The following is a 15,769-nucleotide window of genomic DNA, read 5'->3' as shown; positions in this document are numbered from 1 at the left end:
AGGCACCACCTCGCACCTTCTCTTCTCTATTGGCCTCTCTTCCTCCTCTCTCCACCCTCTGTCAATCTGTTCATCTGATTTCTCTCTTCCTCTCGGTCTCTGTCTCTGGCACTCTGGGCAGGGGGAACAGTCTGTGCAAAGGCCCTGTGGTGGCCAAGTACAGAACATTAGAAGACTTGGAAAGGAGACAGGCATAGCAGAGAGTGGGGCATACAAAAGGGAGGGTGTGAGATGGGGAAAGGGATGGCACTGGGTGCTGAGACTCAGAACAGTGTCGTCCTCTCTAAGAACACACAGACTCACAGGTTACGGTCAGAGAACAGCTCAGCTCACATAAGCTTAGGTCAGATACATAATAGTCATTACACTTGGTTATCAGAAAAGGATTTAGGGGACTCTGTGTGCTCCTCAAAATCCAATCTGTCCCACCTCCATTCTGGCCAGCCCCATGGTTTGGGTGGGCCCTGAGTGGTCTAAGCAAATCAGGGTGTTCTCACGCCCCAGTCATAGCAATTGGTTCAGGGGTAGGAATGAACAAGGAATCCCACAGCCCAGTTGGCCAGTGGCTATCCTAAACTGTGTCCTATCAAGCTGCTGGATCAATCCTGACCTGAAGTCTACCCATACTATTTCTTCATTGCAATAAATTCCCTTTACTGGTAAGCCACGTTGTGCTAGGTTTTCTATTATTTAATACCAAACACGTCCTGATACAGGTGGTGGGAATGAGTTCTCCCAGAGACAATGTAGCAGTGAGGCCAGAGAGAACAGTTTCCAGAGAGCAACAAAGCAAGGAATGACCCTCTCGTGTCAGGGAGGATCAAGCTATGTGTTAAAAAGCAACAGAAGGTCTGGGAAGCTTAGCCATTGGATAGCCAAGGCCTGCAATGCCCCGAGTGGGTGGGGAGGGGTGGGTGACTGGCCTGGAGACGGGGGCCAGGCCCCCTTGCTCACCAGATCTCCAGGCCCCGTCCCGGTGGAACGCCCCCCCCCCGCTGCTGCGCCTGGTTGGCCAAGGCCCACAGCCCGCCTTCCAATTCTCTTGGCGAGTGTGCCACCAGCTTCCGCACCACCCAAGCCGCTGGAAAATTGCCCACAAGTTAAAAGAGATTTGTTTCCAGCAGACATCGCTCCGGCGGCTCCGAGCCTTATCTTCCCCTTCCAGAACGAGCGTTGTTCATTTCACTTCCTAAAATAAAATTAAAAAACCTAAACCACAAACTGAAAACCAGGTGGGGCCGTTTCAGGATTTGGCTGGAGCTCGTCTGGGAGCCGATAAGGAGCAGCCAGTTCCCGGGCAACGCGGCAGCGAGCCAGGGGAGAAGTGCCCAGCGTTTCCGGGGCGTCCCCACTGCCCCCCAAGAAGACAGCTGGGCACAAGGAGGCCCAGGGCTCCGCAAGGCCTTTCTCATTCTAGAGACGTTTCACCCCGAAGTATTTGGAGCCAAGAGGGACGGGGAGCAGAAGAGAGGTGCCCACCTGTGCAGAAACGGTGAAACAACATCTCAAGGAGCAGAAATGCCAAGCTGACTGCTCCCGGGGCGGGGGAGGGCGCTTGGAAAGCATTCACAGGCATATGCCCGTCTGAGTTGGGAACCCAGACTGGGAGGCAGGATTTTACTAGCGGCTGCTGGTGCACGTTCTGGAGACAGGTCTGCAGAGGTGGGCCACAGGGCTCTGCCTTGGCCCAGCTCGGGTCCACTAATTAATCAATAATAGGCACGAGGGCATAGAAATCGCCTGATGAAATATACAGCTGGTCTAAAAAGTTGAGAGGGACAAAAGACATTTAGTTTTACCACCACCTCCATCAAAACCAAACCAAAGCTGCCCGGCACTCCACGTCCTGTGGGGGCCTATGGTTGTGACCCCCATGGACTGTGTTACTGTGAAAGCTGGTTAAAAACTGGGGAAAATGATAGCATCCATTCCATAGGCTGTGAGGGTTAAGTGAGTTAATGGGGGGGAGCTTAAAACGGCACCTGAGACATAGCGAGTGATCCACAAATATAAGCTACTATTATTATACTTCTAAGCTATTTAAATTTAATATAGTCATGAGAACACTTCTGAATGAAAGGCCAGTAGCTGCAAACACATGGGACAACATCTGTCACTTCCATTCCTCCCTCCCCCACAACGGTCCTTCCACCCCTATCCCTCCTCCAGACGGTGCTTCCATGTGTGGCTTTCATTAATAGGAGTAACTTTTGCCTCTTCCATGAAGCCTTTCCTGATTTCTGCAGGCAGAGCAAACCTGCCCGTCTGCTCAAATCCTATAAGAATTTATTCGTCCCTCTCCAGTGGCCTTTATCACTCCCTACCTTGGGACAGTGACTTATAGAGACTCCTGCGTGAGTTATTTGTTGCTGGACAATAAATTACCCCAAAACTTAACAGCGTAAACCAATAAGCATGTACCGTCTCACACGGTTTCGGTGGGCGAGGCATCGGGAGCACCTGAGCTGGGTGGGCTGCTCGGGCTCTCCCACGAGGCTGCGGTCAAGCTGTCAGCTGGGGCTGGAGACTCCACTGCCAGGATGGGCTGCTCGCATGGCAGTGGGCAGGAGGCCTCTGTTCTTCTCCAGGTGGGCCTCTCTACGCGGCTGCTGGAGCATCCTCACAACGTGGCAGCTGGTTTCCCCACGGCAAGTGGTCCAGGAGAGGAAAGCTGAAGCTGTAACATCTTTTCTGACCCAGCCTCCATCATTCCTGCGATATGCTATTAACCACGCAGGTCAGGCCTGTTGGACACGGGAGGGGGCTACTTGGGGACTGAATACCAGGAGGCAGGGATGGTTGGGGGCCATCTTGGAGCCTGGCTAACACAGCATCCTGATGTTCCTTCTGGAATTTGCGCTGTAGTCCACAACTGAATGTCCCAACTCAACATCTTATACCCAGTTAACATTAAAGAAACCTGTTGGATGAAAAAAAAAAAAAGAAAGTGGTCTCTCCTCACTGGCTGACTATTTTTTCTTCAGCCAAACCCCATTTGGCCTCGTTGGGTGTGTGAGAGAAGTCGCTGAGGCTCCACAGACCGGGGAGCGAGGGGAGGGTGACTCCTGGGCACGAGCACAGAGGCAGGAATCGGAGGTTTGCGAGCCAGCAGCCTCAGGAGGAAGCAGGGAGGAGCCCGGGCCCCGGCTTCCTGCAGAAGCACCAGGACGATTTCCTGGGGGCCGGACAGCTGAGCGGAGGTTAAGAATGGGATTGAGAAAAGATCATCAACTCAACAACAACAAAAACAAACAACCCGATTCAAAAATGGGCAAAGAACTTGAATGGACATTTCTCCAAAGAAGACATACAAATGGCCAATGAGCAGATGAAAAGATGCTCCACATCACAATCATCAGGGAAATGCAAATCTAAACCACAAGGAGATACCACCTCACATCCCCCAGGATGGCTATTCTCAAAAAAAACAGAAAACAAGTGTTGGTGAGGACGTGGAAAAATTGCAACCCGGGTGCAGTGTTGCTGGGGATGTAAAATGGTGCAGCTGCCATGCAACACAAACGCAAAATGACCATATGACCCAGCAATTCCACTTCTGGGTATATACCCAAGAGAACCGAAAGCAGGGGGCCGGCCCGGGGCTTAGCGGTTGGGTGCACGTGCTCCGCCGCTGGCGGCCCGGGTTCGGATCCCGGGCGCGCACCGACGCACCGCTTCTCCGGCCATGCTGGGGCCGCGTCCCACATACAGCAACTAGAAGGACGTGCAGCTATGACACACAACTATCTACTGGGGCTTTGGGGGCAAAAAATAAATAAATAAAATCTTTAAAAAAAAAAGAAAGAACTGGAAGCAGGAACTCGAAGAGATATTTGCACAGCCGTGTTCACAGCAGCATGAATAGCAAGAGCCAAAAGGTGGAAGCAACCCCAGTGTCCACTCGTGGACGAATGGATAAAGAAAATGGGGTCCATCCACAGGATGGACTATTATTCAGCCTTAAAAAGGAAGGAAATTCTATACATGCTACCATAGGGATGAGCCTTGAGGACGTTACGCTAAGCAAAATAAGCCAGTCACAAAAAGACAAATACTGTAAGATCCCACTTATACAAGGTATCCAGAGTGGTCAAACTCACAGAGTCAGAAAGTAGAAGGGTGGCTGCCAGGGGCTGGGGGAGGGTCATGTGGGGATTAGGGTTTTTAATGGGGAGAGAGTTTCAGTTTGGGAAGATGGAAAGTTCTGGAGATGATGGTGGTGATGGTTGCACACAATGTGAGTACTTAATAAAAAGAATGGATCATACGCCTCAATGGAAGCACTGAGACTACACAACTTGTTGAAGAAAACATAAGAGAAAAATCTTAATGACATTGGGTCTGGCAAAGATTGCTGAAAAACAACACAAAAAACATAAGAAAAAAAATCAGTAAATTGGACTTCATCAAAAACTTTTTTAAAAGTTTGCTCTTCAAAAGACATTACTATCAAAAGCTGAAAAAGCAAGTCACAGCTCAGGAGAAAATACGTATCTGACAAACGATTCGTTCTGCTATGAAAAAAACTCCTACAACTCAGTAATAAGACAAATGACCCAATTAGAAAAAATGGGCAAAAGATGTGAACAGACGCTTCACCAAAGAAGACACACTGATGGCAAACAAGCACGCGACAAGATGCTCCACATCCTGAATCATGAGGGAAATGCGAACTAAAACCACGATGAGATACACACCCACTAGAATGGCTAAAACGGAAGACTGACCATACCAAGTGTTGGCTAGGATGTGGAGCAACTGGAACCCTTGTCCTCTGCTGGTGGGAATGTAAAATGGCGCCACCACTTTGGAAAACAGTTTCTTGAAAGTTAAACAGACACCTACCGTCATACAGTCACCTAGGTATCACCCCAAGAGAAATGAGAGCGTGTGTCCACATAAAAACCGGTACCCGAATGCTCACAGTAGCTTTGTTTGTCTCAGCCAAACCCTGGAAACGACACACGTGCATCAGCGGGTGAATGGATAGACAGATGTGGGTGGGTAGCCAGGGATGCTGCTCTGAGAGCCCCACCACGGGCAGTGTCCCTCCAGCGCTCCCGCCTGGGCTGCCTTCCTAAGTGTGCGGCCTGTGCAGTCACACAGCGTTCTGTGACTAGAAGGGCCTGGTGCAGGATTAAAGCTCTCCTGTCACTGTCTTGAGATCGGTAATAATTTTTGAACAAGCAGCCCGTGTTTTCACCGGGCAATGGGCCTGCGAGCTCTGTAACGGGTCTTGGCCCCAGCTGTGAGCATGGTGGGACCCCCGCCTGCAGCTTTGTGCCACATGGAGCTGCTGTGGGGAGGCAGTTGGGGCTCTGGGGCCTCTCCTGGAAGCCCTTGCTTGGGGACCGCAGCTGGGGGTCTATGTCCCATGGCGGTCACAGCTGTTGCACCACACTGCAGAGGGACAACGCAGCGGTAGCTAGAAAGGAGCCTGGAAGACCAGCTGTGGGCCGGGTTCCCCCACCCCCTGGAGGGGTGTCACACCCTCCTCAGAGGTGCTTCAGATGGAAAATAAGCCGTGGCAGGGCCCACACGGGGGCCACGCGGGTCTGCAGGGAGCCCTCTCTGGTAGGGTGGGGCCCGGGCTGGCTGGCTGGGTCTAGTGTCGAGGCTAACGTGGTTGCTTTAAAATGTGTCTGCAAACTCTTTCCCGACCCTCCCCTGAAGAGGTGGAGGTGATTCCCCTCCCCTGGGGTGTGGGCTAGACTTAGAGACCCGATTCTTTTTTTTTTTTTTTTTGAGGAAGGTCAGCCCTGAGCTAACATCCATGCCAATCCTCCTCCTTTTGCCGAGGAAGACTGGCCCTGAGCTAACATCCGTGCCCATCTTCCTCCACCTTATGTGGGACGCCACCACAGCATGGCCTGACAAGCTGTGTCAGTGCTCACCCGGGATCCGAAGCCGGGCCGCCAGCAGCAGAGCTGCACACTTAACTGCTGCGTCTTGGGGCTGGCCCCTAGTCACGGGGTTCTGATGAGAGAACATCCAAGCCGCCCTGTGGAGAGGCCACGCAGTGGGGAACTGAGGCCACCCTCCAACAACCAGAGTCACACGAGCGAGCCGTCTGGGAAGTGGGTCCGTCCCGGTCACACCCTCAGATGACCGCTGCCCCGGCTGACCTCTTCTTTTTGTAATTGAGATATCATTCACATGCCCCAAAATTCTCAATTTGAAAATACACAGTTCAGTGGTTTTAGTATATCCACGAGGTTGTACAACCATCACCTCTCTAATTCCAGATATTTTCATCTCCCCCAAAAGAAACCCCACGCCCATTAGCAGTCACTCCCCATTCCCAGCCCCTGGAGACCACGAGTCTACCTTCTGCCTCTCTGGATTTGCCCTTTGGGGACACTTCATATAAATAGAATCAGACAACATGTGGCCTTTTGTATCTGCTTCTTTCACGGAGTATGTTTTTGAGGTTCGTCTGTGTTGTAGTGTGTGTCACTAATTCATTCCTTTTTACAGCCGAATAACACTGCATTATTCACATATATCACATTCTGTTTATCCATTCATCAGTTGATGGGCATTTGGGTTGTTTCCATTTTTGCCTATTACGAATAACGCTGCTGGGAACGTTCACGTACGAGTTTTTGAATGAACATGTGCTTTCAATGCTCTGCCAGGAGTGGAATTCCGGCCGACAGCGCGGCTGGAACCTCACATGAGGCCTCGAGCTGGAAGCACCCCGGTCGACCCCTCTTGGATTCTTTACACACGGAAACTGTGTGAGAGAACAGATGTCGTTTTTGTTCTTTCGCTGTGGTTTAAGCTGCTAAGTTTGGGGGTAATTTGTTACGCAGCAACAGCTAACGATACTACAGCGTGACCATCCACCAAGGACGGTCCTGAGCCAGGCCTGGGGCGAAGCCCGTCACCTGCATCACCTTGCTGATCCTCACCCAACACCAGGTGGTGGGGACTATTATTATCTTTATTTTACAGGTGAGGAAACTGAGGCTTACAGAGGCAGGAGGGCCACCTGAGGTCACACAGCGACTGATGACGGAATTGGGATGAGGACAGTGCCCGGCACCTAGCCAGTGCTGGGTAAACATCTAAAGTATGAATGAATGAATGAAAGAAAACAGGACGCCCAGGGCTTGTGACCAATACATGATACCACTTTTCCTCTTACTCCCTCCAAAAAGTTTTAAATCCCAGAGTCAGGTTCTTTGCTTAAAAACCATTGGAGAGAAAGTTGCCCGGACTTAAGGATCATGATTTTGACGAAAGAATGAGGCTGGGGGGGGGGGGGCGGGGGCGCCAGGTCATACAGCAGAATCGTGATTGCTCCCCATTATCTTGTTCTCTGCTTTTTCTGTAATCACAGAACCCTCGAGTTTTAGCTGGGTCTGTGGCTGCCTGAACAAAAACCATATTTCCCCACCTCCCTTGAAGTTAAGTGTGCCCGTGGGTCTCAGTTCGGCCAATAGGCTATGAGCTGAAGCAGTATTTGCCACTTGCAGGAAAGAATGTACAAGGGAGGGCATGTGTCCTTCTTCAACACTGTCCCTCCTGCTGGATAGAATATAGATATGCAGAGTGGACTCCAGCATCCACACTGGGCCACGAGGTGATCTTGGAAACAGAAGCTGTGTGTAGCAGAGCGGTATGATGGAAGGAGCCTTGGCCCGACACTGTGGAGCCACCACCACGGCCCTGGACCTGCTACCTCTGACTTCCTGAAAGAAAAGAGAATTAAACATGTGTCTATTTAAGCCACAAATATTGGGGTGTTTTATTTTTTTTTTAAATATAGACTTTCAGTAATTTATTGATCCAGTCGACAATCAGTTCTTTTTTTTTTTTTTTTTGTGAGGAAGATCAGCCCTGAGCTAACATCCATGCCAATCCTCCTCTTTTTGCTGAGCAAGACTGGCCCTGAGCTAACATCTGTGCCCATCTTCCTCCACTTTATATGGGACGCCACCACAGCATGGCCTGACAAGCGCTGCCTCAGTGCGCACCTGGGATCTGAACCCCGGCCTCCAGCAGCAGAGCTGCACACTTAACTGCTACGCCAGGCGGCCAGCCCCTTGGGGTGTTTTCTGAAGGGCAGCCTCTCCCACAGGGCAGGAGGCAAATAAGGCAGTGGGAAGCCCAGGGCACCAGGCCTCAGCAGGCCTGGGTTCAGATCCCACCACCACCACTCACTAGCTGGGTGACCCTGTGCGAGTCTTCTCCCGGCTCTTAGCCTCAGTTTATGCAACATACCTCCCGAGGAGCCTGAGGATGGGCCCCCGGCTCATGCACAGTAATCCAGAGCAGAGCCTTCTGATCAGGGGGTTGCACGCTGCACCACACCCCCCGGCATTTGAAAGTGTCTGGGGCTTGGGTTTCACAGACAATGGGGTGCCCCCGGCATTGAGCGTGGGAGCCGAGGAAGCTGAGCGTGTGACAGGCACAACTGGGGAAACTTGCCAGAAAGTCATCAAATCAATTTAGTGGGTTCCGTCCAACCAAATTTTAGTTTTTAATTAAAGAGAGTAGAAAATAAGAGGATGGGAGAACAGAAGATGAAATAGCGGCGTGCGTCCCTCACACTGAGGACGAGTGTCGCCTGGTGACGCTGTCGTCTCGGTTGCCGCGTCTGCGCTCTGATCCCGGTCACCACGTAAAACACAGGCCCCGCTGCGGGTCCAGGGGAAAAGTCTGACGCACACCGGGGGGCTTCCACGGCCCCCGAGGGCAGGGGACGCCCGCAGCCCCGCCCTCGCCCCGTGCTGCAGAGAGGCCCGCGGGGCCGAGGGACTCACGAGAGGACACCCAGGCCCGGCCAGAGGCGGCCCGGGCCTCTCCCAGCGCCGGGGGCCGGACGCGGCGGGCGCCAGCGAGCGTCCGCGGGCGGAGCTTTCGGGGAGGAGGGGCAGCCGCCCCTCGAGGAGCGGGCCCCCGCCCTCCCCCTCGAGCGGGCCCGCGGACGGCTGCCGTGTCGCCCCGGCTCCGCCTCAGCCTCCAGCAGGCCCCGAGCCCAGGCAGAGGGTGGAGGCCGCACGAGCCCCGAGGGTCCCCCACCCCGAGGGTCCCCTCTGCCCAGCCCCGCCGCCCTGTGGGCCGTCAGGCGCAAGCCTCCCTCGGGTAGCCCTAGGGTCGGGGAGACCCTCCCGGTGTGGGGGCCCCGGGGTGCCTCGGTCAGGGCCGGGGCTCCAGGGCCAACAGCCCCCCAGCCAGGCCTCGCCCGGCCCCCACTGTCCCCCAGTGACCGTCACGGGGGCGAGAATGATGGTTTTTGCTACAAGGATTCGGCTTCCGGGAAGGAGGGCTTGAAGACCCCCCTCCCCTGCCTGGGCCCCCCTCGGCCGCGGGGACAGAGGCCAGAGGAAGGTGGGCGGAGGACAGCAGCGGGAGGGGCGTGCCACGGCGTAAACACAGCACTTGTGTGTGGAAGAGAAATATTTTCTTTGAACAAACAAGACTCTCTTCCCTGTTTCCCAGAAGCGCTGTTATCTCAGAACAGCACAGCCTCCAGAAAAGAAAGAAAACGCGGGAGGGAGTCAGGGAGGAGGAAACGCTCCGGGGCTGCCGAGGGCTGCGGGCTGCGTGGGGGCCGGGGTGGGGGCTGGACGCGGCTGGGGGCCTATCAGCCTCATCTGGTCCTGGCTTCCTCATCCCTAAGGGGGATGGCAGCACTTGGCTCCAGAGTCACTCCAAGGGGACCACACACACACTCTCACACACACACACAACCCTGCACAATTACTCAGGACCTACTATGCGCTGGGCCTGGGGAGCCCGGACTGCCAGCGGAGGAGAGGGCCCAGGCAGGGTCCGGAGCCTGGAGAGCCTGTGCCGGGTCCAGGGGCCTCACCTGGTGGTGCACCAGCCCTGCCCTTGCCTGGGGTTGGCAGTGTGGAACTGGACCACCTCTTTTCTCGGCCACTTCACGGAGGTCTGTCGCTCACACACTGACCTGACTTTTCCGCCCAGGATGACCCACCACCGTGTAAAGACAGGCTGTGGTGTATAAGCATGTCTGCATCACTGCATCCAGGGTTCGCTGTTGTTGCTTGTTGGTTTGCTTTAACATTTAGAACTTGAAACACATTTCAGGAACAAAAATCCCTAGCATCAGACACTTTTTACAGACACGAGTGTTCCACGGAGCCTGACTTGAGGCAAACTGGCTTAAAGAGTCTCTATCCTCTCTTCCCCTTTGATTGAATCCAAGTCCACACACGTTCAGCAGCCAGCCCCACCCCGTGTCCAGACCGGGCGCATGGACGAGAAGGACTGACCAGCATCTTCCCTGGGGATCTCACCATCTGTGGAGGGAACACATAAGCCAACCAGCCATGTGATATGAAGCTGTACTCCTATTCACCACCGGCCGGATGGTGCCTGTTCTTTCTGGGGGTGAACACAGCAGTGTATACCGACACCTCAGATTCTAAACACCTTTGGACCCTGGAATTTTATTTCTAAGAATGCTTTCTGTTCTGAAGAAAAAATTATGCACAAATATTAAGTTTATAAGAACACTCACTGCAGCTCTGTTTATAAAAGCAAAAAGCTAGAAACAACCTAAATGCCCAATCATTGGGGATCGGTTAAATAACTTGGGTAAATAATTAAAGTTGTCACAAACCATGGAGTATAAGATTATGTGAGTCAGAAACATGTGTACCACATAAACAAACAAACAAAAAGAGCATTGGGCAAAGTCATTTGTAGGGTATAAACCCATTTTTATTTTTTCAATATATACATACATATAAAAATCCAAAGAGAAAGGCTAAAAAGATATATTCCAAAATATTAATATTGAGAATTAAATTATTTTTCCTTTTGTTTATCTATACTAGTTATGTTTTCCAAATGAGCATTATTTTATTAGGAAAAAGAGACTGATTTAAAAACCAAATTCAGTAGGATAATGGCAATTAACAGGGAAAGTCTGAACAAGGGACAGAAGTAGTGCAGGGAAATAAGTGGTTCGTTCTGTTTGGAAGGGTGGGCACCAGGGGAGAGCTCCCCTGGAGGCTAACATTAAAGTCCTCCGGACTTTGAGGGACACATCAAAGTTTGCCAAAGTCACAAGAGGATTAGGGCAACCTAGCAGAGGGAAAAGCGTATGCAACCGACAGGAGACAACTGGTACCCATGTGTGTCCCCAAGCCTGGCTCATCAGACAGCCAAGGCCCCAAGGAGGGCCCAGGGCCCTGGCCTTGCTCCCAGAGGGCAGAAGAAGCTTGTGTGGGAGCTCACAGCATCTGTGCTCTCAACTGTCTCCACGTCTGATGGCAGCAAGATATGCAAGAAGTGTTGGGAAGCACACATTTATTTATACAAAAATAATGGCCCTCATCTCCCTAATACAGAGAATGCCTATAAATCAATAAGAAAAAATAACAGAAAAAGGAAATCCCAGTGGCCTTTAAAATATATCAAAAGATGATCAACTTTGCTCATAAAAGACATGGTCAGTAAAATTACACTGAGATACTATTTTTCATTCACCGAATTGGCAAAATCCAAAAATTAGAGAATGCCCTCTATTGGCAAGACTGTGGGAAATAGATACTCTTGTACATTGTTAGTAGCAATGTAAATTGGTTCAACCAACCCCCATGGAAGACAATTTGGGCAATATCTATCAAAATTACAAATGCATATACCCTTTGATCTAGCAATTCCACTTCTAGGAATTTATTTTGCAGACATTTGCACACACACAAAATGACAGACATGCAAGTTATTAATCTGCAGCATTGTATGTAATCACAAAAGACTGAGAACCATCTGAGAACCAATGTCCAGCCACAGGAGACGGGTTAAATAAGTTATAATACATCCATCCAGTGGAATATTATGCAGTTGTCAAAACTGACTGAAGAGGTGCTGGGGGCAAAAATAGCCAAGTAAGAGCCTTTGAAAATTCACCCTTCCATAAAAGAAACAATAAAAAAGGCAAAAATGATCAGAATCAACTTTTTCAGAACTCTGGAAATTAACCAGAGGCTTGCAGCAATGTGGAAAATGTTGATTCAAGAAAAACAACTGGGGGCTGGCCCCACGGCATAGTGGTTAAAGTTTGGCACCCTCCACTTGGGCAGCCTGGGTTCGTGCATTCGGATCCCAGGTGTGGACCTACGCCACTTGTCAGCCATGCTGTGATGGCGACCCACATACAAAATAGAGGAAGATTGGCAAAGATGTTAGCTCAGGGCTAATCTTCCTCAAGCAAAAAGAAAAAAAGTGGAAGATTGGCAACAGATGTTAGCTCAGGGCGAATCTTCCTCAGCAAAAAAAAAAAAAAAAGGAAAAAGAAAAACAAGCTGAATTTCAGTAGGAATAGCAAGCTTTGTGGAGTTTTAACTTGCCCTACCCGACCTCCCCATCTCCAGCTCAGCAAGAGCCTTGAAAACTAACAACGCACATTCCCAGTCCCAGAAGGAGCAGAACAGAGCTGAGGGCCCTCCAAAGCCTCATTCCCAAGGTCTGGTATTACTGGACATGTCCTGTGGTTCCATGGAAGATCCCATTGGAAAAAATTGCCTTTATCTGACCTAACTCAGAGCTCATCCAGTGCTAAAAGCCTCTTCCTGGGGGACATTTGTCAAAAACAATTACAAACAAGTGTTTTAATATTGCAGCTGCCTGAGGCAATGAATAATAGTTGGGGCAAATAATAGACTAAGCAACAAGCTGAAAATAGAATAACCAAAACAATAGATAAATGAGTAATAAATAGACAATAAATAATAGGCTAACTAAAAAGGGAAAAGCTAAGGAGTGAGATGTCCATATGGGCTTTGAAAAGCACCAACGTATTTGGATCTTACGTCTTTGGTGGGCAAAGGATCTCTCGGGGGTCCCTTTTATAAGGGCACTAGTCTCACTTGTAAGGGCTCTGCCCTCATGACCTAATCACCTTCCAAAGGCCCCACCTCCTAATGCCATCACCTTAGGAGTTAGGATTTCAACATATGAATTTTGGAGGGACATAAATATTCAGACCATAGCACTGTATGATTCCATTTCTGTGAGGTCCCTAGAATAGTCAAATTGTAGAGACAGAAAGTAGAATTAGGGGTGCCAACCACTGGGGGGAAGGGAAGGAAGTGTTAGTGTTTAATGGGGACAGAGTTTTAGTCCTGCAAGATGAAAAGAGTTCTGTGGATGGATGGTGGTGACGGCTGCACAACAATGTGAATGTACTTAATGCCACTGAACTGTACACTTAAATATGGTTAAGATGGTTAAGGGGGGGTTGTAATATATGTTCATATTTGCTTGTATATAAAGAAACTCTAGAAAAATACATGAAAAACTAAAGCAGTGGTTCCCGGGGGTGAGAGGAACGGGTGGTGAACTGGGTGGGTGAGCAACAGGAGCAAGAAAGGGACTTCTTACTAGGAATCTTTTGATACTTTTTCATTGTTGAATCACATGAACATATTCCTATTCTAAAAATTAAATTTGGGCCGGCCCCATGGCTTAGCGGTTAAGTACACGTGCTCGGCTACTGGCAGCCCGGGTTCGGATCCTGGGCGTGCACTGACGCACCGCTTCTCTGGCCATGTTGAGGCTGCGTCCCACATACAGCAACTAGAAGGATGTGCAGCTGTGACATACAACTATCTACTGGGGCTTTGGGGAAACAAAAAAAAAGGAGGAGGATTGGCAATAGATGTTAGCTCAGAGCCGGTCTTCCTCAGCAAAAAGAGGAGGATGAGCACGGATGTTAGCTCAGGGCTGATCTTCCTCACAAAAAAAAATAAATAAATAAAATAAAATGTCTACTTTAAAAAAAATAAAAAAAAATAAATTTAACACAAAATCAGTAAAAAAGAATAACTTTAAACAATGAAGGATCGAACCTGAGTCTGATCAAACCTCTGGCTTCAGCTGCCAACTTGCAGGAAACACAGAACGTGCCGAACAGCACGGCAGGACGCAATCAGCAAGATCTAGACGGTGGGAAGTCCCCGGGGTCAACCGGCCCAAGCTCTGCAAAACATAAACCGTTCAGAAAAGAAAGGGATGGATGTGAACCTCTGGACAAGACTTACAGGACACAGCAAACTAAAAATGTGCAAGACCGAGCTGTGGTGTTGTGGGTGATGGTTTATGAAGCATCTCGAGGTGGTGCTCGCTGGGACAGGTGCGAGAGCAGCCACTACGGTAGGGGGCGACGGGGGCGGGCGTGGCTGGAGCTTCTTGGGTGGATGGCAAAGCTCTGCTTCTCGATATTTTATGATAACTCAACAAGCTGTTTGTTTTGTGTGATTTTTTGCACTGATTTTTTTTTTTTAAGAAAAGGTTAAGAGATGCAGGCCTTCCACGCCCTCCCTGCTGGACAGGGGAGTGCTGCTTTGTGGCTTGGAGCTGTGCTGAGTGTCCCCTGGCAAGGGGCCCGGAATGGGTGGCTGGGGGGCAGGCCATGGCCATCAGGGGAGGGAAGCTGAGCCTCCAGGGATTGTTCTGGAAAACAAGGTAACCACTCACAAGGCTCATGGCTTCTCTCTGTTGAAAACCCGGCCAGTGCCTTTGAAGAATTCCCTCAAAGACCACCAAGGTTTGTGAAACAATCCCCACCCCCCATGCCCCAGGAGGGGTGCCAGGAACCCCCCAACAAGGGCTGGCTCTGGGATCCTCTTCCCATCTTAATTTAGGGAGGGCCCATCTCCACCCCCAGTGTGGGTCTGAACTGCCCAAGCTTTGCCCCTCGGCAGCTCCTGGGAGCCTGGATCCAGCCTCATGCTGGGAAGCCCACCTCTTCCAAGACCCGTCCACTGATGGCTGGTGTGTGCACAAACAAATCCTGATACGGATTTTGTTCTAACCAAACAGGTCGTTTCTTGTCCAGCATCCTGCAAAGTGCCTTTGGGATCAACCGTGAACAACGTTCTGTTTTACTAGGTGCAGATCTGATCCATTCTTGTTAAGAACTCCACACGATAACGTGTTTTTAATGAAATTATTTTTATTCACTTTGTTCTTTGTGTGTTTTGTTTTGTTTACATCTCAGAATTAAGTTTATCCATGCCCATTGTAGAAAATCTGCAAAAGACAGGAGAGAACTGAAAAAAAAGAAAGTCACCAGAAATCCTTCCATCTGGAGGAGGTGGTGGCTGTGGTCCCTCCCTGTCACTCTTTCACTTTTCTGTTTTCCTCCCTCACTTTGCTGGTGGCTCTGAGCAGGAGGCTGGGAGAGGCAGCGCGGGAGGCCTCTGATGGTGTATGCGTTTCCTATTGCTAATATGGTGTCATTTACCACAAACTTAGTGGCTTAAAACAACACAAGTTAATTTTCTTACAGTTCTGGAGCTCAGAAGTCCAACACGGGTCTCCCTGCGGTAGATCAGAGCGTTGTCAGGGCTGCGTTCCCCCTGGAGCTCCAGGGAGGATCCATTTCCTTGTCTTTTCCAGCTTCCAGAGGCCGCTCGCATTCATGGCCCCTTCCTCCAGCAACGCTGGGCTGAGTCCTTCTCATGCTGCCACCTCTGGCTCTCCCTCTCCTGCCTCCCTTCTCTACTTTCAAAGACCCTTGTGACGACACTGGGCCCCCCAGGACAATCTCCTCATCTCAAAGCCCGCTGACAAGCAAGCTTAACTCCCCTTTGCCGTGTAACCTAACACAGTCACAGGATCTGGGGATTAGGGCGTGGACATCTTTGGGGCCCGTATTCTACCTCCACAGATGGCCTGGCGAGAGGCTGCCAGGACCCAGCCCCGAGGCCTGCGTAGGAAGTGAGAGGGAGGAGGGAGGAGCTGGGGGCTCTGGCTGAGACACGTTCCTCCACCCCAGAAT

General features: G+C 50.7%; 1 protein-coding gene across 1 annotated transcript in view; it reads right to left on the bottom strand.

The window, feature by feature from the left end:
* Window positions 1-7,315: 7,315 nt before the first annotated feature.
* FBXL18 (F-box and leucine rich repeat protein 18) overlaps window positions 7,316-15,769 on the bottom strand; it is a 61,579-nt gene continuing 53,125 nt past the window's right edge. The window contains exon 5 of the mRNA XM_058569362.1: window positions 7,316-7,697. Coding sequence (XP_058425345.1) covers window positions 7,433-7,697 — 265 coding nt within the window. The 3' untranslated portion in view covers window positions 7,316-7,432. The remainder of the gene's footprint in view (window positions 7,698-15,769) is intronic.

Source organism: Diceros bicornis, chromosome 26 (assembly GCF_020826845.1).
Source record: "Diceros bicornis minor isolate mBicDic1 chromosome 26, mDicBic1.mat.cur, whole genome shotgun sequence".
Taxonomy (NCBI): domain Eukaryota; kingdom Metazoa; phylum Chordata; class Mammalia; order Perissodactyla; family Rhinocerotidae; genus Diceros; species Diceros bicornis.
The sequence above is the reverse complement of the archived record's forward strand: the minus strand, read 5'-3'. Positions and strand labels throughout refer to the sequence as shown.